This window comes from Cetorhinus maximus, chromosome 11 (assembly GCF_964194155.1).
Source record: "Cetorhinus maximus chromosome 11, sCetMax3.hap1.1, whole genome shotgun sequence".
In the NCBI taxonomy this organism is placed as follows: Eukaryota; Metazoa; Chordata; class Chondrichthyes; order Lamniformes; family Cetorhinidae; genus Cetorhinus; species Cetorhinus maximus.
Window position 1 is genome coordinate 64,832,269 of NC_135889.1, and position 26,643 is coordinate 64,858,911.

The 26,643-nt window shown below is 40.9% G+C and overlaps 1 protein-coding gene across 13 annotated transcripts in view; it reads left to right on the top strand.

Moving 5' to 3' along the window:
- Positions 1-26,643, top strand: part of myo3b (myosin IIIB) — a 655,750-nt gene that overhangs the window by 235,532 nt on the left and 393,575 nt on the right. For 8 of the 13 annotated variants that reach the window (XR_013577968.1, XR_013577969.1, XM_078552132.1 and 5 more), the window contains 5 exons: positions 5,192-5,309; positions 11,311-11,437; positions 14,438-14,648; positions 15,649-15,796; positions 23,698-23,851. Coding sequence is in view for 9 of the 13 variants with exons in the window: in XM_078552132.1 (XP_078408258.1) it covers positions 5,192-5,309; positions 11,311-11,437; positions 14,438-14,648; positions 15,649-15,796; positions 23,698-23,851 (758 nt within the window). In the remaining 4 variants the exon portion in view is untranslated. Of the gene's footprint in view, positions 1-5,191; positions 5,310-11,310; positions 11,438-14,437; positions 14,649-15,648; positions 15,797-23,697; positions 23,852-26,643 lie in introns of those variants that run through there. The other 5 variants (XM_078552133.1, XM_078552137.1, XM_078552135.1 and 2 more) reach the window with 3 other exon arrangements.

A 26,643-nucleotide genomic window follows, 5' to 3' on the forward strand; every position in this document is an offset into this window, starting at 1 on the left:
CTGTTCCCCTTAGTTGAAGGATCAGTCACGAGGGGACACAAGTTCAAGGTGAGGGGCAGGAGGTTTAGGGGGATGTGAGGAAAAACCTTTTTACCCAGAGGGTGGTGATGGTCTGGAATGCGCTGCCTGGGAGGGTGGTGGAGGCAGGTTGCCTCACATCCTTTAAAAAGTTCCTGAATGAGCACTTGGCGCGTCATAACATTCAAGGCTATGGGCCAAGTGCTGGTAAATGGGATGAGGTAGGTAGGTCAGGTGTTTCTCACATGTCGGTGCAGTCTCGATGGGCCGAATGGCCTCTTCTGTACTGTGTGGTTCTGTGATTCTATCATGCCTGACATTGTTGAAGTCCCTGTTCAGCTGACATCTGAAATGTGCCTGGGAGGGTGAGCCTATACTGTTTGCGTGAACCTACTCTTTTCTCAACAACAAGTTCAGTGGAGTTTTCCGGAGTAGTATTTTGGTGGCTGTACAGAATAAATCCCTTCTCTCTCATTGTCTTTATTTTCCTTTCTTTACTTTCTTCCCAATGTAGACTAATATTTCTGCAAGATTGCAGCTTTCCAGATTTGATGGCTACTCTTCACAACTGGACTGCATTGCTTTAAAAGTTGTTTCTACAGACTAGCCAGGGTCAAAACTACAAGGAACAATTCAGCAATCCTTGTCAATAAAAATGCTGTGTAAGGCACACATTCTGCTCTAGCAGAACAATAAGTTAGCCTTGCCAGACTCTGTGAAGATGGCTCATGAATACTATTACCTTGCATTCTGTGAGTAGCTATATAGAATCCAGGGCACCTCCCCAGAGGGCAACAGTACACATGCCTGGCAGGAAGTGATGACCAGGCTCAATGCTGTCTACAATATCCTTAAGATATGAACACAGATATGCCATTACATCACGTACCTTCTGTAACCTTTAACATTGGTTTACAATAACTTGCATTAACTCATCATTCAGAAACTTACTGGGCTAGAAATTAGTTGAGATTGTGCTTATGTTACAGGCATAAAGCAGGTGCCAAAATGTCCAGTTTGCCAGGGAGGCGGGGTGGCGATTAGGGCATAATGCAAGTCAGAAATGCACCACCCACCATGTGGTAAAGGCTGAAAAAAGACATCCAGGGTCTGTGCCTCAAACAGGTGTTTAAGCCCCTTGCATGTACAAAAATAGGACCTAATAAGGTGGATTCAAAATTGGCTTAGTTGTAGGAGGCAGAAGCTGATTGAAGGAATTTAAACGTGGGGTTCTGGGAAAGATGGGTGCAGATTTGGGAAGCATCAACACATTTAAGGACTTTGGAGAGGAAAGAGAAGTTGGAGATGTGGTGGTAATTTTTAGGGCAGTGAGACCAAAAGCTGTTTTTTTTTTAGGAGAAGCAGATTTTAAAGAGAAGGGGACAGAACCTGAAGAGAGCGAACTATTAAGAATATCAGCAAACAGAGAAGCCAGAAAGGAAAGTTGGATGTTCAGTTTAGAAAGAATAGGATCACGGGAGTAGAATGCGGGTCTCATGGACAAGTTGAGCTTGAAGAGGGCTTAAGGGGAGATAAGAGAGAAACCAGAGAAAGATGCAAGTTCAGGGCTAGGGAAGGGAGGGGGGCTTTTAGAGGAAGTTTAACCCAGTGGGCTAGTGGAAGGGAGGAATGCGACAGAAACAGCTGATTGGATTGGCTTGATCCTAGTGACAAAGAAGTCCGTGAGTTCCTTTCATTTATTGTTGGAGGCGATGGTGGAAGAAACAGGAGAGAGGGTTTTAAAAAGATAATTTGCAGTAGAGAATAGAAGCCAGGGGTTATCTTTGTATTCTGGGATAATCTTGGAATAAAGTGGTTTTAGTAGATGAGAGCAGGAGTTGATAGAGTTTTAAGTGATCCAGCCAGATCTGAATGGTTAAACCATTGCTGCCATATCTGTTCAAGGCTGTGTCCCTTGGACTTAAGTGACTGGAGATGAGGGCCATACCGGGGAAACAACCAGAGTGCGAGAGAGAGAATGGACTATTGGGGATTGGGATATCAAACGTGCAGAAATTTTGTGGTGCACAAAGGCCAAAGATTTTGACGGTGCAGTTGTAAAAAAATTGGGGAATAGTTTTTTCCAGGGATAGATACAGAAATAGTAAGGGTTGGGGTGTGGAAAGGGGATGTGGGTGGAGAATGCTACAAGGAAGTGATCAGAGATGGCAAGGTCAAGGAGGTGGCCGTTAAGATGGGTTGGGGAGTTTGCATGGAGGGAGAGATTTAGGGAGGATAAGAGGGCAGCGAAACTCGAAGGAGAGAAAGCAAGCATGATGAGTTGAGATGGAGGTTGAAATCACCAAGGTTGAGAAGTAATTCAATGGAGAGGCTGAGGTAGGAAAGCAGTGAAGATATCTGGGTGAGAAAATTGACTTGGTACTTAGGAGGAATTAAAATTCTGAAAGAGAGGAGAGAAGGGTGGGGCAAGGTGATATGCTCAGAGGTAAATAAAGTGGCAGAGGAGTAAGGGTCAAGGTGTGATCTGATGATAAGCACCACACTGTCCTGATGGTCTTAACAGGGCAAGCGGTAGAACGTATAGCCAGGTGGGGAGGCTTCAGTTAGGGGAAAGGTGTCATCATCCCTCAGTTAGGCCATGATGTGGATGCAATCATCCACAATAAGTCCATGGATGGCAAGGGCCTTGTTCACAAGTAAAAGGACATTTTGTAGGGAGATGCGTAGAGGGGTAGTGAGAGTTAACCCACTGGCAGAGTGTACAGGGTCAGAAATGGGATGGATGAGTTGGACAGGAAAGTGATTGGCAAGGTTAGCCCCCAGCAGATACACTGAGCAGGAATTTGGTGAGTAAGATGGGCAATGGGGTTGCTGCTTGTAATGGGCCAGCACTGAGTGCCTTGGTGAGCCCATTGGACGATGCCAAGAGGGACACCGAGTGAAGCTGTAGGCTTATCCAAGAGGGAGTCAAGCCTGAGATAGCAGCAAGAAATATTAAGGGTAGGGAATTGGGAGGGCAGTGTACCTGAGAGTGGAGAAGTGAAAGGAGCAAGATGATAGAAGTGAAAGGTTCAGGAGGAGTAAAGAGAAAGAAATAAAAAAAAGAGCAAAAGTGGAAACAGGATGATGGGGTCGGGTCCAGAATGGCAGCCAAAATATGCATGCAAATGGACTCTGAAAGCTCAAGTAACATTGACCTGGTTGCATAAAAATTAGGATACATAAAAATCTGACAGTAAACAGGTAAAGAGAAATAGATAGGAGATAACAGGAAGGAGTCTAGAGTTAAAGTTGGAAGTCCCATGCTGGGATAATGACGACGCTGCTAGGGTGGAGTCAGCGAGGAGCATTAACAATGTTGTCTGACTTCAGAGACTAGTATATTGAATGAAGTCCAAAAACTTTTTGAGGGTAGAAAATCGGAGATCACACTGATGAAGGCATTTTTGTGGGAATGAGGATGCAGGGGCTGTACAGAATTAGTTGCTAGCTCAGAAAGATGAAGGCAAAGTTGGAGAACAGTACAAAATGAAGAAGCAGCAAAGGTTCATTCTTTGGGCCAGGTGAGTGATTTTCAGACCATGGACAAACTGAAGCTGAAAAGCCAGTATAATCAGTGGGTAGTTATGGTTGTGAGGTATTTATCTACCAAAAGGTCAGAACTCCAGAACTGTCTTATATAACTCCAACCTGTTTTAGCTACAATGGAGCCTTTGAGCATGTGAGCTGATTTGGACATGATCACGATATTACTTGCTTCACCAATTTTCTGCACTGTAGTTTGATCACAAAATGGAGCCCTCTGTACAATATGGAACCTGACTATAATATCAGTGTAGATTATTTTACACACTTTAAAGCAATTAAAGAATCTGGTGAGATGAGACATAAAATAGTATCATGTAGCAGGTGGCTGTCCTAAGATTCCATACTGCAAAACTTTACTTGTCACACTGTTCCATATTTATTGCTCACTCATGCCAAAACTCCACATAACTTTGCAGCTCTATCCTTGTGCCTCAAACATTCTCATAGCAGAGGACACAGCCAAGATGCAGTATACATTTGAAAGCCTTGCCACACTTGAATCATCCATGTGCTTCACACACCAAAACATTGCAAAACAAATCTGATGACTTACTGACCTCAGGATGGCCTTCTGGTTGGGTACATAGACCCCTCTACTTTGTAAAATGCGTAAGTGTGGTGACGTTAGGCAGCAATATTGTGTTATACAGTGGGAATGGAAATGAAAGCTGACGAACTAATGTTAATCGATCTGCTTCACGTGCACAGTAGATTTAGCAGATATTGCAATGCTGGCAAAGAATGAGGCAAAGCTGAGGGCAGTGGTAACCTTGCCAATCACAGACAGTTCTGTCCTGACACAACATGTGGTTTGCAGGTGTTCTTGGTACATATGGCAAAGCACTGCCCTGTTGACCTGGAACATGCTGAGGCAATTGTCCTCTGTCATTAGCAGTTAGTCGTGTCAAGATCTGCAGATATTCTCTGGTGCCTACTGATTTCCCTGGCCTTCTTTCATTTTGTACCACTTTGGTAGTGAAATATTATCTTTGGGGCACTTTAAACTCACGCTTACCATAGGGAGTAAACACCCCCCCCACTCCAATTTTCTTATGCAAAATTAGATGCTAATAAAAAATTCAGAAAGATAGATACATTCCAATAAAAACAACAGTGTTTAAAAATGTGCTGTGAACATTGCAGAAATAAAAGTACAAAGCCTATTGCAATTTAAGAGCTCCTTAACCTTTGCAATGTATCTTGCTCCCATTTCAAAGGCAAAAGGAGCAAATCTGATGCAAGTACCAAGAATTGTACTTGCTGTTCATTTATCAAATATGAGAGATTAATGAAGTAAGGCACAAAATGAATGCAAATATTCCGGCTCAGAATGTAGACCAGTGTTGAAATGTAGTCCAGTCGGAATGTAGTGGATTGCATACTCCCAATTCAGTGCTCTTCCAGTGTTGATTGCACAGCTATCATCCTAGCACCCTCTAATGCATTCACTAGATGTTTTGGTCAATGAAAGTCAGGTATAAAGTCAGGTATACTGCTTTTAAATTTGCTGTGTATAAAAAAGGACTGTCTAATTGTTTGCTTTGCTCTTAATTTTTAGTTGCATTCTAAGATTTGTATTTTCAAAATTAAGATTCTGTGCTAGCATGGCTCTTTTGTGCTTAAGTAGGTATATTGATAACGAAAAAGACACACTTATGCAGGACATCTTAACCAACAGCTCATACAGAGAGCAATTTGAAGCCATTCAGCATTGTTTCAGAATCATTGGATTCACTGATGAGGTGGGTAAGACGAAAGCTGGCTCAGTGTATTGTATTATTTCAGTTTATGTTTTTGACATTAACAGTTCGCTACATTATAGGTGTATCATATGTTTGAAAAGTAATACCTCATTAAATGTTGTTGCGGCCACATGAGGAAGTTGAAGGATTTAGCAGGATAAAGGAATTTTACTCAATGTCTGTATTTAATCATTTATGCACTGATTACAAAGAAATGAGTCTGACAGGCTTTCTTGAGGTTTAAAACAAATAAGGGTTATTTTTTATTGAGTTAAAAACCCACCCAGATAAAGATAGCAAATATTTAAAAAGATAAACCCGTGCTTCTCGAAATTTAGCGACCCACTTTAACGCACGCATAAGCATGCAAAATTTACCGTTATACTGTAGGTAGTTACCTTCTTAGTCAAACTAAAGTTCAATGCTGAAAGATGAAAAATTTGAGAGTTCACTGTTTATAGCTGGTCACTGTCGCTGCAGCAGAAATTTTTCCAAGTTCCTTCAGATTCCAGGAGTTGAGTTGAAGCACATGCACCTGCAATTGCTGGAGACAGTTTCTTTTTAATCCGTAATCCGTCTCTTCCAGAAATTGATGAGTTTTGCACCTGAGGTTTCTTTCAATGGAAAATTTATTACCTCTGTGCTGGATTTTTAAACTGTAAGAGATAGGGTCTTAACTTGAGTCAGGAGAGAAGGGAGCTCCTTACTGTTCTATTGACAGCTTTTCCAGACTACTCACTGCTTTTGTCTTTAGCAGCTTTTATTAAAAAAATTTCAAAATAGTTACTTCAGTCACATGACCCCCCCCATAATTATTTCAGAAGGGGTTTGTTTATCTGATGTCTGTACCGACGGTTGCCTTGTTTTTAATAGGTGGGGTGAGAGGTTGTGAGTAGATTCTGGATTGTCCCAGCCATTAACTCCCTGAATGAGTCATTATCCAACTTGATGAGATAGCAAGACATATCTCCATATAACTATTCTAGCAGACATTCTGTCTCAGCTAGAGAGGTGGACTTATAGAAATGTAAATGTAGGTCCAGTACATTTTTCAGTAAATCTTTTTGAAGTAGTTCTTGACATCCTCGGGTGTAAAATTCCAGAGAAGGATGTCGTGGCACGTCTGAATTGTATTCCACCTTGGAATTTACCATACATCAGGTGACTTGTGGCAGCCATCTTTAGTCAGTATTTTTTTCTTGTCTTTTAAAAAAAATCCTTTTAAACAGTTAAACATATGCTTGGTCAGCTAGTGAAATTCCAGATTAATATCATTCATGCATAAGTCACATCATCGTGACAATGTATTGAAATATGTGGCACATCATCTGGGAATTCATGAAACTTGAAGGGTGCAGTGAACCAGCAGTTGTCCCCATTTCTCTGCTTGGTGTGAGCAATTTTAATCCTGCTAAATAACAAAGATTCCATTTTATAAAAGCAAAATACTGTGGATGCTGGAGATCTGAAATTAAAACAAAGCACTGGGAAAACTCAGCAGGTTTGGCAGCATCTGAGGAGAGAGAAAAAGAGTTAACATTTCGAGTCCAATATGACTCTTCTTCAGAAGATTACATTTTCTTGGCTGAGGTAAAGAGATGTAAATGGAAATAATTGTCATTCTCAGTCTGACTTTTCACGAACCATAAGTTAACATTACAGAACATAAATTTGATTTAATTATTATCATTATTATTATTAATAATAATAATAATAATAATAATAATAATAAGCCCAACAAGTACAGGCCAGTCAGTTTAACCTCAGTGGTGGGGAAGCTTTTAGAAAAGATAATTCGGGACAGAATTGAGTCAGTTGGACAATTGCAGGTTAACTAAGGAAAGCCAGCATGAACTTGAGAAGGTCAGATCGTGTTCAACTAACTTGCTTTGATGAGGTAACAGAGAGTTGATGATGGTAATACTGTTGATGTGGTATACATGACTTTCAAAAGGCATTTTATAAAGTCCCACACAACAGACTTGTGAGCAAAGTTATAACTCGTGGAATAAAAGGGACAGTAGCAACATGGATACAAAATTTGCTGAGTGACAGGAAACATTTGTTTTTCAGACTGGAGGAAGATTTATAGTGGTGTTCCCCCATGGTTGGTGTGGGACTCCTGCTTTACCTGATTTATATTAATGACTCAGACCTTGGTGTACAAGGCACAATTTCAAAATTTGCAGACAACATGAAACTTGGAAGTATTGTGAACAGTGAGCATGATAGTGTACAACTTCAAAAGAACTTAGGATGGTGGAATCGGTGGACAAGTGGTAGATGAAGTTTAATGCAGTGAAGTGTGAAGTGATTCATTTTAGTAGGAAGAACGCAGAGAGACAATATAAAATCATTCTAAAGGGTGTATAGCAGCAGAGGGATCTGGGTGTATATGTGCATAAATCATTGAAAGTGACAGGAGAGTTTGAGAGAGCGGCTAATAAAGCATATGGCATTCTGGGCTTTATAAATAGGGCATAGAGTGCAAAAGCAAGGAAGTTATGTTAAACCTGTATTAAACATTGGTTCAGTCTCAGCTAGAGTATTGCATAATGTTCTGGGCACCACACTTTAGGAAGGATGTGAAGGCATTAGAGAGTGTGAGTCTTTGGAACTCTCTTCCTGAAAAAGCGGTGGAAGCAGAGTCTTTGAACACTTTTAAGGCAGAGGTGGATAAATTCTTGGTAAACGAGGGGGTGATAGGTTATTGGGGGTAGGATGGATGTCGATTTGAGGTTACTATCAGATCAGCCATGATCTTATTAAATGGCAGAGCAAGCTTGAGGGGCCGAATGGCCTTCTCCTGTTCCCTGTTCGTGTGAGAAGATTTCTGACAATGGTTCCAGGTTTGAAGAATTTCAGTTATGTAGATAGTTTGGAGAAGTTGGGAGTGTTCTTCTTGGAGAAGAGAAAGTTGAGAGGATATTTGATAGATCAAAATCATGAGTAGTCTGGACAAAGTTGATAGGGAAAAACTGTTTCCATTGTGGATGGATCGAGAACCAGAGGGCACTGATTTAAGGTAAGTGGCAAAAGAAGCAATGGTGACATGATAAAAAACTTTTCATGCAGAAAGTGGTTAGGATCTGGAATGTATGGTGGAGGCAGATTCAATCGAGGTATTCAAAAGGGAATTGGATTATTATCTGAAAAGGAAAAATATGCAGGCCTACGAGGAAAAGGGTGGGGAATGGCACTAGATGAATTACTCCTTCAGAGAGCCAGCACAGACACAATGGGCTGAGTGGCCGCCACCTGTGCTGTAACCATTCCATAATTCTATCTTCTGTGAGTTTAATTGTATGGAATACTGAATAAGTATTTAATTCAGCTGAAACGTTATGTTGCTGTTGCATTCAGTGATGACCTAAGATTACATATGGCATTATTTAAAAGTATTTTGTACATTTGTTGGCATGATGTACAACAGTATCCTTTTGTACACTTGTTCCCATGAACAAATAAAAAATAATGAAAGCAGGTTGGCATTAGCGACAAACACAAAGAACTGTAGATATTACACCAAAGGTGCTCTATAAATGCAAGTTGTTATTGGATGCTGGTAATCTGAATGACAGGAACTGCAGGAAATATTTAGCAATTCATTAACAATCTGTGGAGAGAACAGGTAAATTAACCAACACTCCAGCTCTTCCTGTCCCTACATAAATTAAAAAAGGCGACCTATTTGGTGAAGACCATCGGTGAAGACCATCAACTATCCACTCAAGAATCACTGGTCAGACCTCTCGGTACTTGGACAAAATGGGACTGCCATGCATGCTCTGCCCATTTCTGCATGAAAATTGCTATCAGGATCATCAGGATCCTATAGCAGGTATAAAACTTTGATTGTATAGCCTACTGCCTGTTTTTGGGCAGAGGTGCTCTGCACCCAATTAAAGGCCTGTCTCGAAGTTGATTCAGATGAGCAAATGGTTATATCCCTATCAGATTTTCCTCTGCCAGTCGCCCATTTTTCAGGTGAGAAAGGGTGTAGGCAGTTGAAAATCTATTCAGTTGTTTATAGGAAGAGCCCAATTTACGGATGGAGAGAAACGTATAGTGTTAATCACAGTCCATGGTTGTTTTTATCGTCAATGTTCTGAAAATCTGAAGAAGTTGGAATCTATGCAATAATTCCACCCGAAATGTTGTTAACCTTTACCACCAGCAGGATATTGGTATTACCAGTCAGTTTTACTGTAACAAAAGCAGAGCTGCCATCTTGCTTCAAACTAAAAATGTTTCTGAATGACGCTTTCAGCAGGAATTTTAGGTAGTCTGATTTATTGCAAATTTTTAATGAAGCTGTCAGCTGTTTTCTGAAATTCTTCAATCTAATCGCGGGAGGTAGTTTAAATCAATACATAAATACTGGCTTATTTCTGTGGGATCTATCCAGCCTAATCAGCCTCCCAGTAGGAAGAGAATGCATGCAAATTAGATCTGAAAATCTCCCTTGGTATCGAAATGTTGGACATATGCAAAGATTGCTACAGACACTTAATTGTTTTCAAGAGATTAAAACATTGTGTAACTCCAACATTATATTGATAATTATCTATGATGTTCCTTTTGCTTCTGTATAATTAAAAACAGTATAAATAAAATAGAGTATTATTATTGGTCATAACATTATGGTCAGACAGCATGGTGTTTCCCTCTTTTTGGAAAAGATCAGACATTGTATTGCAATGTCGATCACCTGTGCAACCTCCAGTTCATGATATCTCAATAAGGAGGGTATTTCAAATCCTATTGCAGGCAATTTCCATTCATAAAACATATAAGGTGCAAATTTCAAATCATGGGAACACGGTTTTATTTCTGGAAACTGCATTTTGATGTGAACATGAATACTGGGAGTTGGATAAAAGCCCAAATAGTGAAAGTTACTACCATTAAATGTTTAAAAGTTCAAGGGGCACACTTAATACCAAGAGGAAAATTTATTTTATTTTAATTTTTTCTTTAAATGTTCTTTCATACACTGTGGGCATGTTGTCCTTCAGGAGGTGGTGGCGAGCCATCTTCATGAACCGCTGGTATCCATGTGTTGTAGGTACACCCACAGTGCTGTTAGGAGGGGAGTTCCAGGATTGTGACCTGGCGACAGTGAAGAAATGGTGATATATTTCCAAGTCAGGATGGTGCGTGGCTTGGAAGGAACTTGCAGGTTGTGGTGTTCCCATGCATCTGCTGCCCTTGTGCTTCTATGTGGTAGAGGTCTCAAGTTTGGAAGGTGTTGTTGAGGGAGTCTTGATGAGCTGCTGCAGTGTGTCTTGTAGATTATACACACTGCTGTCACTGTGTGTCGGTGGTGGAGGGAGAGAATATTTAAGTTGATGGTGGATTGTGTGCCAATCAAGCAGGCTGCTTTGTCCTGGATAGTGTTGAGCTTCTTGAGTGTTGCTGGAGCTGCACTCATCCAAGCAAGTGGAGAGTACTCCATCACACTCCTGACTTGTGCCTTGTAGATGGTGGACAGGCTTTGCAGAATCAGGAGGTGAGTCACTTGCTGCAGAATTCCCAGTCTTTGACCTGCTCTTTTAGCTCCCGTATTTGATATGGCTGGCCCAGTTCAGTTTCTGGTCAATGGTAACCGCAGGATGTTGATAGTGGGGGATTCAGTGATGGTAATGTGATTGAATGTCAAGGGGAGTTGATTGATTTCTCTCTTGTTGGTGGTCATTGCCTGGCCGTTGTGTGGCATGAATGTCACTTGCCACTTATCAGCCCAAGCTTGAAGGTTGTCCAGGTCTTGCTGCATATGAGCTCAAATTACTTCATTATATGTGGAGCCTGGTGTTGAACATTGTGGTATCATCAGCAAAAATCACCACTTCTTTTATTATAAATTTAAAGCTCTGTTATATATCCATCTGTGTTAAATGCTGTTGACAGTTTTTATGTCCCCAGTTGAATTGCAGTGTACTTATTGAAGCTCTCAAAATATAAGGCATATTTCATTTTACACACCTGAATTACTTTTCAGGAAGTTCGGTCAGTATACAGAGTTCTTGCTGCAATCCTGAATACTGGAAATATTGAGTTTGCACCCATTGCCTCAAAACATCAAATGGATAAAAGTGAAATTCCAGATGGAGAGCCTTTAGAAAATAGTAAGTTTTTTTTTCAATGTTCTAATAACTGCAAATTAAACATAATACATGTGTTACATTCTGAGATTTCTGATTTTTTTATTTCACAGAAAGGATTGGTAATGAGCTATGCTTAAAACACAATAACATAAAAATAGGAGCACAAGTAGGCCATTCTGCTTCACCACTTAATAAGATCATAGTTGATCATCTACCTCAATTCGATCTTCTCACAGTTACCACATATACCTTAATTGCCTTGGCATCCAGTTATCAATTTCTGCCTTGAATGTCCTTAATAACTGAACAACCACAGCCCTCTGGAGTTGAGAGTTCCATAGATTTACAAATGTTTGATTGAAGAAATTTCTCCTTAAACTCAATCCTAACTAGTGAGGTACCATAAGGTTCAGTGCTTGGGCCTTAGCAAGCTATAATCTATATTAATGACTTAGATGAGGATGTCGAGTGTTAATGTTATCTAAGACTATGACCACTAGCTTGCGACTCCCTAATCAGGGGAATCGTCTGACTAGTATCTACCCTGCCAATATCTACCTCAGATATTCAGGAAACTGATTTCTTCTAAATTTAAGGAAATATGTCTAGTGAACTACCTCCTCTCAGGCAAGTATATCGTTTTCATGGGGAATTTTCATCTGCATATAGACTGGGAAAATCAGATGGGCAAAGGTAACATAAATAAGGAAATCATAGAATGTTTTTGGGATAGTTTCTTAGAATAGCACGCTCTGGCATCAAACAGAGAGCAGACTATACTAGGCCTGGTATTGTACAATGAGATAGGTAGATTAATTAGGTAGCAGTGATCATGTTATGATTGAATTTTACATTAAGTTTGAGGGAAAGAAGAGTGGATCCAAGATTAGTATTTTAAATAAGGGCAATTATGAGAGCATGAAATCACAGTTAATTACAGTGATCTGGCAAATGAGGTTAAGGGATAGGTCAATAGAGATGCAGTGGTGGACATTTAAGGAGATATCTCAGAATACACAGAATAGATATATTCCAATAAGAAAGAAAAGTTCCAAGGGGAGGACCCACCATCTGTAGTTCACTAAAAAAATTAATGATAGTATCAGACTTAAAGAAAAAGCATTTGATTGCGCGTGGTAGGTCAGCAGACTAGACAGAATATAAAAAAACAGCAAAGAATGACCTAAGGCTTGATAAGAAAGGAAAAATTAGAGTATGAGAGAAAGCTAGCTGAAAATATAAAGACAGATAGTAAGAGTTTCTATAGATATTTAAAAAAGAAAAGAGTTAACAAAGTGCGTGTTGGTCCGGTGAATCCGGGGATTTAATAATGGAAAATAAGGAGATGGCGGATGAATTGAGCTGGCATTTTGCACCAGTCTTCACTAGAGGATACAAGTAACATCCCAGAAATAGCTGCAAATCAGGAAATGGAAGGGAGGGAGGAACTCAGGGAAAATTACAGTCACCAGGGAAGTGGCACTGAGAAAATTGTTGGAGCTGACAAGTCCCTCGATCCTGATGGACTTCATCCTAGGGTCTAGAAGGAAGTGGCTAGTGAGGTAGTCGGTTCTAATTTTCCAAAATTCACTAGTTTTGAGGAAGGTTCTATTAGATTGGAACAAAAGTGAATGTAACTCCTTTATTCAAAACGGGAGGGAGATAGGAAACTGCAGGCCAGTTAGCTTAACATCTGTCATGGGGAAAACATTAGAAGCTACTATTTAAAGGCATTATAGTGAAGCACTTGGAAAAAATCAGGGTAATCAGGCAGAGTCAACATGGTTTTGTGAAAGGGAAATAATGATGAACCAATTTATTGGAGTTCTTTGAATAAATAACATATGCTGTGGATAAAGGGGAACTGGTGGATGTATTGTGTTTTGATTTCCAGAAGGAATTTGATAAGGTGCCACGTCAAAGGTTATTCCAAAAAATAAAAGATCATGTTGTAAGGGATAACATATTTGCATGGATAAAAGATTGGTTAGCTAACAGGAAACAGGGATAAATGGGTCTGTTGAGCTAGCATAGTTTTTATTTTTGTGGGTATGAGTTCCACACTTCTACCACCTTTTGTGTGAAGAAATGTTTCCTAACTTCTCCCTTGAATGGCCTGACTCTGATTTTAAGATTATGTGCAGTTGTCTTAGAATAGATTCCCTCATGGTGGAAAAAATATCTATCCTATCTATTCTTTTGAAAATCCTAAAAAAAAACCCTCAATCAAATAATCCTTTGACCTCTATTCCAGGGAAATTAAGCCTAGTTTGTATAATCTCTCCTCAGAAACTAACCCTTGGACCCATGGTAATATTTTGGTGAACCTGTGCTGCACTCCTTCCCAGGCTAATAAATCCTTTCTAAAATGCAGTGTCCAAAACTGGAGCAGTTTTGATGGATTTGAACATCTGTATATGGAGTAGCTCTCTCTGGCATTTTGAGATTGGGAAATTTATGTCCTGCCTCAAAATGAAACTCATTACTGTGGCCCCTTGAAGCTGCTGGAGGCCTTTAAGCAGGTTCCCAGCAAAACATGTATGCAAAGCCTGGAGCGCGTCAAAATCCCAGAACCAGTGGTGGGGGTTAGTGGTAGTAGTGTTGGGAAGACAGAAGCCTTGCCCTACCACACTCCTGACGATGATCATAGTTCAGGGGAAAATATACATTTTGTTATCTGTCTTATTTGCCAAGTTCTGATTAACAATTGATTCAGCTATGCTGTATCTGTACTTCTATTTGTATACATTGTTGGGTTCCGTGGCTTTTAATTTGACTTTATGTGACTGGCAATAATAATAATTGTACCAAAGTAAACACTATGAATAGAATAGTAATCTAGTAATTTTGCTGGCATAATTAATAACTTCATTGTTGCAAATTGCTTACAATTTCATACCTGTTAGAGGGACTCAAAGTCATGTGTATTCAAATTGCATTATTCAATTTTTAAAATACATTTTGTAGTTGCCAACTACATATCTGTTTGAGAGTTAATCCTTCAAAAATATTTTCTTCCAGCTTCAGCTCTGCTTAGTATTGGTTCTGAAGAGTTTCAGGAAGCACTTACTTCTCACTGTGTTGTGACACGGGGAGAAACTATAATTCGTACAAATACAGTAGATGAAGCATCTGATGTTCGAGATGCCATGTCAAAGGCCTTATATGGAAGACTATTCAGCTGGATTGTAAACCGCATCAATACACTTCTTCAGCCTGATAAAAGTGTATGGTAGGCAAATAAATTATAATGATTGTGAACAGAATTGTCAGATTACTTCAAAGGGGCACCACCATCACACACAAATATTTTGGGAAATTGTCTTTATTTGGAGAGGGAGAGAAGCTGTTCATTACTCATGTCATGATGATTTGAGCACCAAGAGACACAAAAAAATATTCTTTTTAAAGATTTATATCATTGCATTTTATGCTTGCCAAGCCTTTTCTCATTTGTATATACATCTTTTATCATAAAGACTGTATTCCTTTAATTTTATCTGGGCAAAGATATTTATATTGAAGATAAATTTGTTGCAATCCCATTACTGAAGTAAATAGTTATTCCTGCACTTCTACCTGTAGGGGTATGAAATAAATGCACATTTACACCAAAGCAGTGCAGCATGGGCAATATACTAATACACTTTAGGGTGACATGGATTGTTCTGAGCTTATACACATTTTTGTTGCTTTCTTGATTGTAACTGGGCAGCACAGTGATGCAAAGTTCTGAAAAGCCAAAGAAAATGCAACATGATTTTTGATTCCCTTTTCCAATGAGTTTCTAGCCTCAGCTGCATCACTATGGAGTGATGCTGGGTGGAACTCGGCTGCCTTCCCACAGAAGAGATGGAAATATAGGGGCAAAGTTGTCACCAGTTGACACTTACATGTCTTGTAACAGTTAGTTTTATCAATCTTCATGTAAATTACTGAGTGATAGCAAATTTTATATCAACATTATTTTTGAAAAAATTCACAACCTATCATGATTTTATTTCCTGAGATCCGAGCTTGCATTTGTCTTTTAATTATATTTTGGCAAATGGATCACTGAATATTTTGTAGCCTCACAAAAAATTCATGTTGTTGACATCGAGTATGTAAAAGAGAACACAGCTTTTAGCTGCTATTGTCCAATGGTCCTTGCTAACCATGATAAAGACCTTTACTAGATAATTTTCATTTTAGGTTTTGCTTTATAATTTTTTTAATTGAATTTTCATTAGCAATCCTGAAAGTGTAATGAATGTTGGGATTCTGGACATCTTTGGGTTTGAGAACTTCAAGAAGAACTCCTTTGAACAACTATGTATCAACATTGCCAATGAACAGATCCAATTTTACTTCAATCAACACATCTTCGCTCTTGAACAGGTAGACACAATTAAAAGTTGGTCCAAAGTCACTAAAGCTACATTATAAAGAGCTTTTTTCCCTTTATTTTCCTCATCATAAGAACATGATGATTCCTATGAGCAGTATTATGTGGCCTTGCTCACCACCAGTATTGTCCGGTCCTGCTGAAAGTCAGTGGACTTTGGCTGGGCCGCAGAATCTCCCTCAGTGGGTCCCACCACAAAGGGGCTGGGAAATCCCAGCCTATGGCCAGAATTTTTCCGTTGGCGATTTGGGGGTGGGGCCCGCTCGCCGACAGGAAAATGACACGGGATGATGTCAGCAGGAACCCCCGACGTCATCCCGCCCTATTTAAATATTCAGGAAGGCGGGCGGACAGCAAACTCAGCTGTCCGCCCACCGACCTGTCAATGACCAATTGAGGCCATTGACAGGATAATTAAGCTAATTAAAGGCCCTGCCCATCCAACCTTAAGGCTGCCGGGCAGGCCAGGAGCCCCGACGGGAAGGAGAAAAAACATGAAACCTCATCCACTTAAAAAATCTTTAATAAAGTTTATGTAATATTTATTAACATGTCCCATCTCGTCTGATATTGTCACATGAGGGGGAAATGTTAATAATTTTTTCATTTTGCTATTTTTGATGTTTTTTAAACTTTCACCAATCTCCCTGAGACAGCACTTAGTCTCAGGGAGTAGTGTGCTCTTTCGTGCACATGCGCGAAAGAGCGCACTTTGACAGTTGGGGAATCCCTCCCTCCCTTCGCATAGGGCAGCCCACCCACTCAAAATGGCAGCGGGGCCCGTTTCAGCGGCGGAGTTCAGCTGCCCACCCGCCGCCAAGCCGGTGGGGCCTGCCTGCCCATCGAGGGCTAAATTCTGCCCTATATGTGGGACAGGTAAGGAGCCCACAGTCCTATCCAGAAACCTGATTTTTTCTTCAATAGCCCAATAGTGTGCTTAGGTGTTCCCTAGTGATCCCATGGCTGTGATTGTACCTGAGCTGTGTGGCAGGGTTGCAGAGGATGTCATGAAGCAAGAATGTAATGGATAGTCCTTGTCCTTGAACATCCATTGCATTATGTTCCTGCAAGGTTGGAGGGTGGGGAGTGGTGATAAGCATTGTAATCGCTGGCAGTGAAATTGGTAGACTTGCATGATCCTTCTGTGATGATCATATGTCATGACATCTCTGCAGCATTTGGTGTGGTCAAAGACATCATCTTTTTTCAATGCCTTTCCCTCATTCTCCCACTCAGTGGCAACTGCCCTGACTTGATTCCGCTTTTACCCATCCAGTTGTAACCAGAGCATCTCCTGCTGTGGATTCACTTCCCACTGTTGTGATCTCGGTAGAGACCAGTGACTTTTTAAAAAAAGAAATTTCCGAAATCCCATTGATCTACTGAAAGAATGAAGCCACAAGATTCCACGGTTTAAAACAGAAGAATTTTTACTATACAAGAGTCAAACAAAGCAAACACAAAGTACCAACTTGGGTAATCTCCTATACTCTAAAACCCATAATCAACATCAGCTAAACATGAATTGGCAGGAAAATTATGGTTGAATTATAAATTATAAATTGTACTTTGAATGGCAGATACAACTAAGAAAGTTCTAATGAATTGACTCGGCAGTCCACTCAGCATGTATGTCATCAACCTTAGTCACAAAATCCTTCAAAACTCTGTCTTCTTCATGAAGAATTTCAGCTCCTCTTCTTCTAGGACTTAGCCTGACCCCCAGCCGACAGCAGTGCACAATTAACCCTAGTTGCACAGGCATGGTCGTCACCAAAAATGGCACATGTCTGCAGAACATCCTCAACTCTGCTTAGGATGGCCTGGATAATGTAGATCCATCAATGTTATCTTCAAGTAACAGAAACAGCCACAGGAGCTGTACATTTGCCTATTCTCTCCTTCTGAATTTAGCCTCTGCTTTCTTCAGTCTCCCTGTACTGCATTGGAATCATAATTTTCAGCTGAGCTCTGATGGCTCTCTGTCCTTTCAAATGGTTTCAACCAGTTCCAAGCTCCCCAGAAGTTTTGGTTTCCAATCTCAGTTTCAGTCTTAGTTTACTTAGAAACCGGCTGGGTCACTTTCCACTTGCCCCTTTTCACTTGCCCCTCTTCACTTTTCCTTTTTAATTAGGGGCTGTCTCAAAAAATACAAGCTTTGAAAGCATGGATTCCATCACACTTCTCCCTCACTATTGCTTCTGGAGGCCCCCAAGAGTCTATCCTTGGTCCCTTCCTTTCACTCATTAACATGCTGTACCTTTGTGTCATCATCCACAGATCTGAATCAGCTTCCACGTGTACACTGACAACAGCCAGCCCTATCTTTACACCACCTCTTTTGAATCTTCCTCTGCCTTTATGCTGTCAAACTGCTTGCTCAATATACAGTCATGGATTATATGCAGTTTTCTCCAGTTAAGTGTTGGGAAGGCTGAACTAATATCATCTTTGGACCTGCTGTAACTCCATATCCTTATTACTGAGTCCATTCCCCTCCCTGACCAATGTCTCAGGCTGAATCAGACTGTTTACAGTCTCAGCATGTAAGCTAACAGTCAAACCTCATATCCTCTCCACAGTAAGGAACAATTTAATTCTACCTCTCTAGCATTTCTCTCCTCTGTCCCTGCCTCAGTCCACCTGTCACAGAAATCCTCTTCCTTCCCATTGACCCCTCCAGAGTAAACTATTCCAGTAATCATCTGGCTGGCTTCTCATTCATCATTCTCCGTGAACTTCATCTCAGTCAAAACTCTGCTGCCTTTATCCTATCTCTCACTAAGTCCTGGTTACCTATGACACTTATCCTTGCTGACCTACATTCGCTTCCAGTTGTCCAGTGCCTCAAATTTAAAATTCTTATTCTCAGGTTTACATTTCCTCATTGCCTTTCTCCTTCCTGTCTCTATGACTAGGTCAAGATGATAAGTTCTTTAGTGCTGAACAATAAGCCAACTGTTCTGAAAATGCCAGAGGATGGCCAGGTGTCTGGAAAACAAGTTGAATATTTTTAATAACATAAAGTGAAATGGTCAGACGCAATGCTGGAACTTAGTGAGCACTGAGATTTCACATGAGCAGAAGCTTAATAAGTTATTTCAATGTCACAGAGAGAAAAGGCGCTTTTTATTTATTGGGGACTTGACATTCTATTTGAGTAACCAGGGTTGTGTTTAGAAGACTCTTTTTTTCAGTTTGCACACCTAACTTTGTTACTCCCTATCAATCATGGGAGTCAGCTGAGGCTGGTTAAAATAATTGGTTGTTTGGCCATACAAGTGATTGCATTGACATCAGACAGTTCATAGCACCCTCGCCTTTGAATCAGAGGGTTGTGGGTTCATGTCCCACTCCCGGAAACCCAGAACTGTGATTGTACTCGACAGAGTTGCAATCTGTGACTGTTGATAACTCGAAAAGAGTATCAGACTGCCATATTCAGAAAACAGAAATTTTGTCAGGAAATCAAAGGTACAGATATGTGATGTAAAAATATAACATGTAATGCATTAGCAAATACATGTGAACTAAATTACAACTATCTGCGTATTTTGCGCAAGTGAAAGGTTCTGATTAAATAATTATTTAAGTACAGTTCTTTTATTCAGAACCTTCCCCTAGATTTGGCCTCTGGAGGAGGCGAGATGGATAATCCACTTGAGGGGTTGTGCTGTCCTTTCAGAACTTGCCGCTCTTCATATTTCCCCCCTCCTTCATGTGCTGATTGTTTTTAGTTTGTCCTTTAGAACCATGGCTGGAAATTTCCTCAGAGCTATTTCCACAGCCATAACACTGTTTTCAGGTCCTGAACCCATCCCTGTCACTGACCTGGGAGTTTGCACACACACGCCCCCCCCTCAATTGGCATGTAAACAGGTTTCCTGTGGCTACAAGTGGATTAGCAAAGTGGGAAGGCCAGTCAGAGGATCTCCTTGACAGGAGGAGCAAGCTGCAGTAAAGGGTACATGTCTGAGAGTCTGCTTTAACATGGAGATGCCCTCTCACCAACTTTAAAAAAATCAAATTAAAAAAAATACAAAAAGCAGCCAGGCTACCATGCATGATAGATTTGCGGACAGTCCATCTTCTGGGTGGCTTTTGGCTGCACCCGCGCCCTGGCATGCAGGGAGACCCTGCACTTGTGCCTGTACATACATAGCGTGGCACTTAAAGATGGAATGCAATACAGTGATAAGCCTGCATGACTTGCAACTGCTTGATGTTGGTCCTTCCACTGCCCCATTTTTAAATGCAAGTGGGATAGTAGTGACATGAAAATTACTTCGAATATTTTATTTATAGATGGCTTACTTTTTATTTTTTGTTCCTTCCTTTGAGATGCAGTTGCTTCACAACTTTGAATTACTTTAGAAGTATCTATTCAGGAAAACATGAGCATTATACAGTTACTGCATTAGCAGCATAATGTGAAAATACGCTTTACAGAAATGTGGCTTAGTTGCCTTCTTTCTTGAAACAAGTAGATGATTTTTATTTATTCGTGGGACGTGGGCATCGCTGGCAAGGCCAGCATTTGTTGACCATCCCTAATAGCTATTGAGAAGGTGGTAGTGAGCTGTCTTCTTGAACTGCTGTAGTACAAGTGGTGTAGGTAGGGGGAGAGTTTCAGGATTTTAACCCAGAGACAATGAAAGAACAGCAATACATTTTCACATTAGAATAGTGAGTGAATAGAAGGGAACTTGCAGGTGGTGGTATTCCCACGCAATTGCTGCCCTCATTCTTCCAGGTGGCAGAGATCTTGAGTTTGGAAGGTGTGGCAGTGCAGCTTGTAAACGGTACACACTGCTGCCACTGCGCAATCCTGGTAGACGGAGTGAATGTTTAAGATGGCAGATGGAGTGCCAAGTAAGGGAGCTACTTTGTCCTGAATGGTGCTGAGCTTTTTGAGTGTTGCTAGAGCTGCACAGATCCAGCCAAGTGGGACGTATTCCATCACACTGCTGACTTGTGGCTTGTAGATGGTGGGCAGGTTTTGAGGGGTGAGAAGGTGAGTTATTTGGTGTACAATTCCCAGTGTCTGGCCTGTCCTTGTAGCCACAGTATTTACATGGCTGGTCTAATTAAGTTTCTGGTCAATGGTAGCTCCTAGGATGTTGATGATGTGGGATTCGGTGATGGTAACGCCACTGAATGTCAAGGGGATAAAAGCAAAATACTGCAGATGCTGGAAATCTGAAATAAAAACACAAATTGCTGGAAAAACTCAGTAGGTTTGGCAGCATCTGTGGATAGAAAAACAGAGTTCACGTTTTGAGTCCATATGACTTCTTCAGAGGGGGAAGATGGTTAGGTTCTCTCTTGTTGAACATGGTCGTTGCCTGACACTTGTGTGGTACAAATGTTACTTGCCATTTATCAGCCCAGCATGAATATTGTCCAGTTTGTGCTGAATATGTACATGGACTGCCTCAGTATCTGAGGAGTCTTGAATGGTACTGAATACTGTGTGATCATCAGTGAAAATCTCCACTTTTGATCTTATGATGGGGGGAAGGTCATTTATGTAGCAGCTGAAGATGGTTGGGCCTAGGACACTACCCTGAGGAACGCCTGCTGTGATGTCATGTGGCTGAGATGATTGAACTCCAACAAACACAACCCTCTTCCTTTGTGCCAGGTATGACTCCAACCAGTGAAGAGTTTTCCCCCTGATTCCCATTGACTTCAATTTCACTGAAGCTCCTTGATGTCACGCCCGGTCAAATGCTGCCTTGATGTCAAGGGCAGTCACTCCCATCTTACCTTTGGAATTCAGCTCTTTTGTCCATGTTTGGACCATGGCTGTAATGAGATCTGGAGCTGAATGGTCCTGGGAGACCTAACTGACCATTGATGAGCAGGTTACTAGCGAGTAAGTGCTGCGTGATAGCACTGTTGATGACACCTTTTATCACTTGACCGATGATTGAGAGAAAACTAATTGGGGCATAATTGGCCAGATTGGATTTGTCCCGCCTTTTGTGGACAGATTTTTCACATTGTCAGTAGCTGCCACTGTTGTAGCTGTACCAGAACAGCTTGGTTAGAGCCACAGCTAGTTCTGGAGCACCAGTCCTCAGTACTACAGCTGGGATATTGTCAGGGCCCATAGCCTTTGCTATGTCCAGTGAGTTCAGCCTTTTCTTAATCACAAGTGGAGTGAATTAAATTGGCTGAAGCCTGGCATCTATTATTCTGGGGATCTCAGGAGGAGGCCAAGATGGTAACCCGCCCTGTGCTTTTGGCTGAAGGCATTGGAAAATGCTTTAGACTTGTCTTTTGCACTGATGTGCTGGGCTCTGCCATTGAGGATGGGAATGTTTGTAGAGCCTCTCCCTCCCATTAGTTGCTTAGTTCATAACTTGATATGGCAGGACTGCAGAGCTTTGATCTAACCAGTCATTTAACTCTGTGTCCACAGCATTTGCTTCCACTGTTTAATGTGCATGTAGCCCTGTGTTGTAACCTCACCAGGTTGACACCTCATTTTACAGATTCCTTGGGCTACTCCTGGCATGCTCTCCTACACCCCTCATTAAACAAGGGTTCGTCCCCTGGCTTGAAGGTGATGATATAGTGAGGGATATGCCGGGCCATGAGATTACAGATTATGGTTGACTGAAATTCTGCTGCTGCTGGTGACCCTGAGCACCTCATGGATGCCCAGTTTTGAGCTGCAAACCTTTTCTGAATTGATCCCACTTAACACAGTGGTAGTACCACAAACACAATGGTGGATGTCCTCAGTGTGAAGACAGGACTTGTTCTCCACAAGTGTCCTGTAGTGGTCACTCCTACCAATACTGGCATGGACAGATGCATCTGCGACAGGTAGATTAATGATGGCGAGATCAAGTAGGTTTTTACTTTTTGTTGGTTCTCTCACCACCTGCCACAGGCCCAGTCTGGCAGAAATGTGTTTCAGGACTCGGCCAGCTTGGTCAGCACTGTTGCTACCAAGCTACTGTTTGTGATGGGTCTTGAAGTCCCCCACCTAGAATACATACTGTGCCTTTGCTACCCGCAGTGCTACTTCCAAGTGGTGCTCAGGAAGGAAGGGTACTGATTCATCAGTTGAGGGAGGGTGGTAGGTGGTAATCAACGGCAGGTTTCCTTGCCCATATTTGACCTCTCGGCATGAGACTTCATGTGGTTTGGAATGCATGTTGGGAACTCCAAGGGCCACTCCCTCTCGAATGTATACCACTGTGCCACCATCTCTGGTGAGTCTGTCCTCCCAGTGGTCCCCAGAGAAGGTAATGGGAGAGTCTGGGGCGTTGACTGTGTCAGGCTGTTGCTTGACTAGCATGGCCTAGCTCTCCTAATTTTGGCACAAGATATTATATTCCAGAAATCCAGTTGCTGAAAAGAACTGGAGCCAATCTTTACACATATTTGTATTTATTTAAAGTTGCAGATTACAAGTGTACAACTTCTCACCAAATTACCAAAGTTTCAGTCTATGTCTATATATAGGCATTCAAGTCAATCACCAGTGATTGCCCACCATCTCTATACAATTAAGACACAATTAATGTATGGTTAACACAAGTCTCATGTGAGTAAATAAAACTTATAAAATAATTAAGTAATTGAAATAAAATATACCGCCAATCGCAGTAAAATTTGCTTGGTGGCAACAGTACTGACTAAGCTGGTTAAGACAAGACTTAATTACTGATTTCATAACCTTTAATGACAATATTAACTAGTATAATTCTGTAAAGTTTGTTTCAGTGTTGTTTTTATCTGGCTTTATGGTATTGTTCACATGCAAAAAAAAAAATGAGTTTAAGAAGGTGATCTTTCAATTTTAAAAGAAGCTGTTCATGGTCAGGGTTTTTTTTATATTTCCAGCTAATGAAGTTATGCTTATGGTCACTTATAGATTGAATACCAAAATGAGGGAATTGATGCCACACTTGTGGAATATCAGGATAATCGACCAATACTGGATATGTTCCTTCAGAAACCAATGGGCTTATTGTCTCTGCTTGATGAAGAGAGCCGTTTCCCTAAAGCATCTGACCAGACACTCGTAGGTAAGAATAACACCAAATAACTGACATTGATACAGAGTCTTTAACTGACAAAATGCCCCAACATTTATCACAAAAATAGTCATAATTAAATTGAATGCCATGCCAGGAAGGAAAAGTTTGAAGGATGACCCAAAGGTAGGTCAAAGGAATAGAGATTGATGAGGTTTCTAAAGATTGAAAGAATTGTTGCCTCAGCAAAAAGCTTAGGGAAGGTGTTCAAAAGAATGTAACCAAGGAAGTTGTTACTCTGCCCCCAGTGTTTTTATGTTTTCATGTTTTATGTGGGAAATGCTGACAAGGTGGCATTTATTGCTCTTTTCTAGTTGCCTTAAGAATGTGGTGGCTGCCTCCATAATTGCTGCAGGCCTTATTCTGATGGTCTTGGGTAGGGAATGCCACGATTTTGACCTGGTAATGATGAAGTAGTGGTGACATATGTCCAATTCAGGATCTCGAGATACTGCAGCACTTGTCTTTAGTGGTAGAGGCCGTGGGACTTCCTTTCAAAATTTCTCAATATTCCCAATATTTTAATTGAAAAAATAAACCATAATAAGTTACCTTCAAGGCAGAGACTATTGCCTGGAAGTTATTAATGAGTGCTTGATGCATTTATACTATATCCCTCTCTTTCCTATTTTAACACTGTGTTAGGGTTAAAACATTTTTTAAAAAGTTGATAGCTCTGTAAAAGAAAAACATAATTTGATTGAACATGTTAGGCATTCATACAATAACACTGCTCAGAATCACTTTCAGGTTTATGTCCAGTCTATAATTAGCAGAGAGGGATACTTAATACATGCAGCATGAAATCCAAATGCATTTAAACTTAGGATCTTACAATTGTTGGTCAAAAAAGAAAGAAAGGATGCAGCTTTTCATATTGTGATAAAAAACATTAAAATACGGAAACACATTAAGTACCTTAATTACCTCTTCTGCATGATGATCTTCTGTCCCATTTTTCTGAGCATATAAGTTTACATAATTGCTTATATTTTCCGTGTTGTTAGCCGCTTTTTTTCCTGTTAAACAAGCTGTGGGTTCATATGGTTTCAGGTGCTGCAACTTTAATTTCAGTTTACTTCTGTATATGATGGTAGGATAAGCGTAAAGTGTGAATCTTCCTATGCAGAGTGAATCTTCTAAGATCATACTTGCATTGCTACTAGACTGCTGCTCATTCAGGTAGAGTCTAAAATTCTGCATTGGCAGCAAAGATGATTTTTAAAAACTGGCAGCTGAGGTTGTTTACCCAATTTGTACTTGTCCTGGATTTTCTGGTGGGCCCACAGTTGGAAAACAGGAGCTGGAACTGATCCATGATGCCAGTCTCTTTAATGCCTTTACTCTTATGGTTTTGGAAGTGTGTCCTGCTGTACCTGGAGTTCCAATGTATTTTGTTACTGATGCAACACTAATGCTGTGAGCCTTTAAAATCTAAAACAGAGAACGCTCCTGCAAGCGTGTACTCACTAAAAACCCACTGCTAAAGTTATACTGCCAGACCTTTTGCAGAATGTTTTGGAGACTGAGCTCATTTTTGGATCTTTGTTGTTTTCTTTGCATTGGATTTTTGTTTTTAGCAGTTTTTTGCTTTGAATCTTTAATTAGTTGTTTAATTTAGCTTTTGTTTTGCTAGCTCATCTGAGCTAACAACCAGCAGCCCAGGAACAGCATTTTTAAAAATTTATTCATGGGATGTGGGTGTTGCTGGCTGGGCCAGCATTTATTGCCCACCCCTGATTGCCCTTGGGAACTGAGTGGCTTGCTGGGCCATTTAAGAATCAACCACATTGCTTTGGGCCTGGAGTCACATGTAGGCCAGACCACGTAGGGACAGCAGATTTCCTTCCCTAAAGGACATCAGTGAGCCAGATGGGTTTACAACAGTTGACAAAGGTTGCCATTAGACTTGTAATTCCATGTCGTGCCGCCATTTTATATGGGCGGGTCAATTAAGCCCTGCCCCGCAATGCACGGATGGTAGCGCTACCTCTGCGGGCAGGGGGAGGAGGGAAAGATCTGAATGATGCACGGTGACATCGGGATGCACGCTGTTTTATGCACTGGCGTTACGGGCCCACCCCAGCACATCGGCATGAAAATTCTGGCCCATATTTTCTGTTGAATTCAAATTTCACCATCTGCCTTGGTAGGATTTGAACCCGGATCCCCATAGCATTACCCGGGGTATCTGGAGTGCTAGCCCAGAGGCAATACCACCACGCCACCGCTTCCCCCCTAGCATGGGCATTCCTTTAGGAATTGCCCTAGATACTAGGGAGGTGGAGGAAGCGTTTTGTAGCATGATGTAATGGCCCACGGTGTCCACAGTCTGTTTTGCAAAACAGTATTATGGTGCTTTACACTGTTCTTGACTTGGATAATTGATCAATATAAATTAGACTTTTTAAATGCAGAATAAAATAGTCCAAATTATTTGATTGTTCAGATATGCTCTATCCAAAAAACAAAAACAACTTGTTCACAGCAGGAGCAGGAATTTAGTGTCAAAAACATGCATGGTAGAGGGTTATGATGGGTAACGGGGGGCAGTGATGGGGAAAGAACTGTAAAGTGGTTCAAACCTGTTAATACATTTGTTGAGTAGAACTTGTCCTCACAGAATTGGCCTTATGCCTATTGCTTGAATCTCAAATCTGCTAAATTTTGAACTGTCTTCCTGCAGAAAATATTTTTTTAATAAGTAACTGTATCGTGGGCCTCATTATTTGTGTTTTTGTGTTTTAATTTTCATGAACTTGCATACATTTGCATGTTTGATC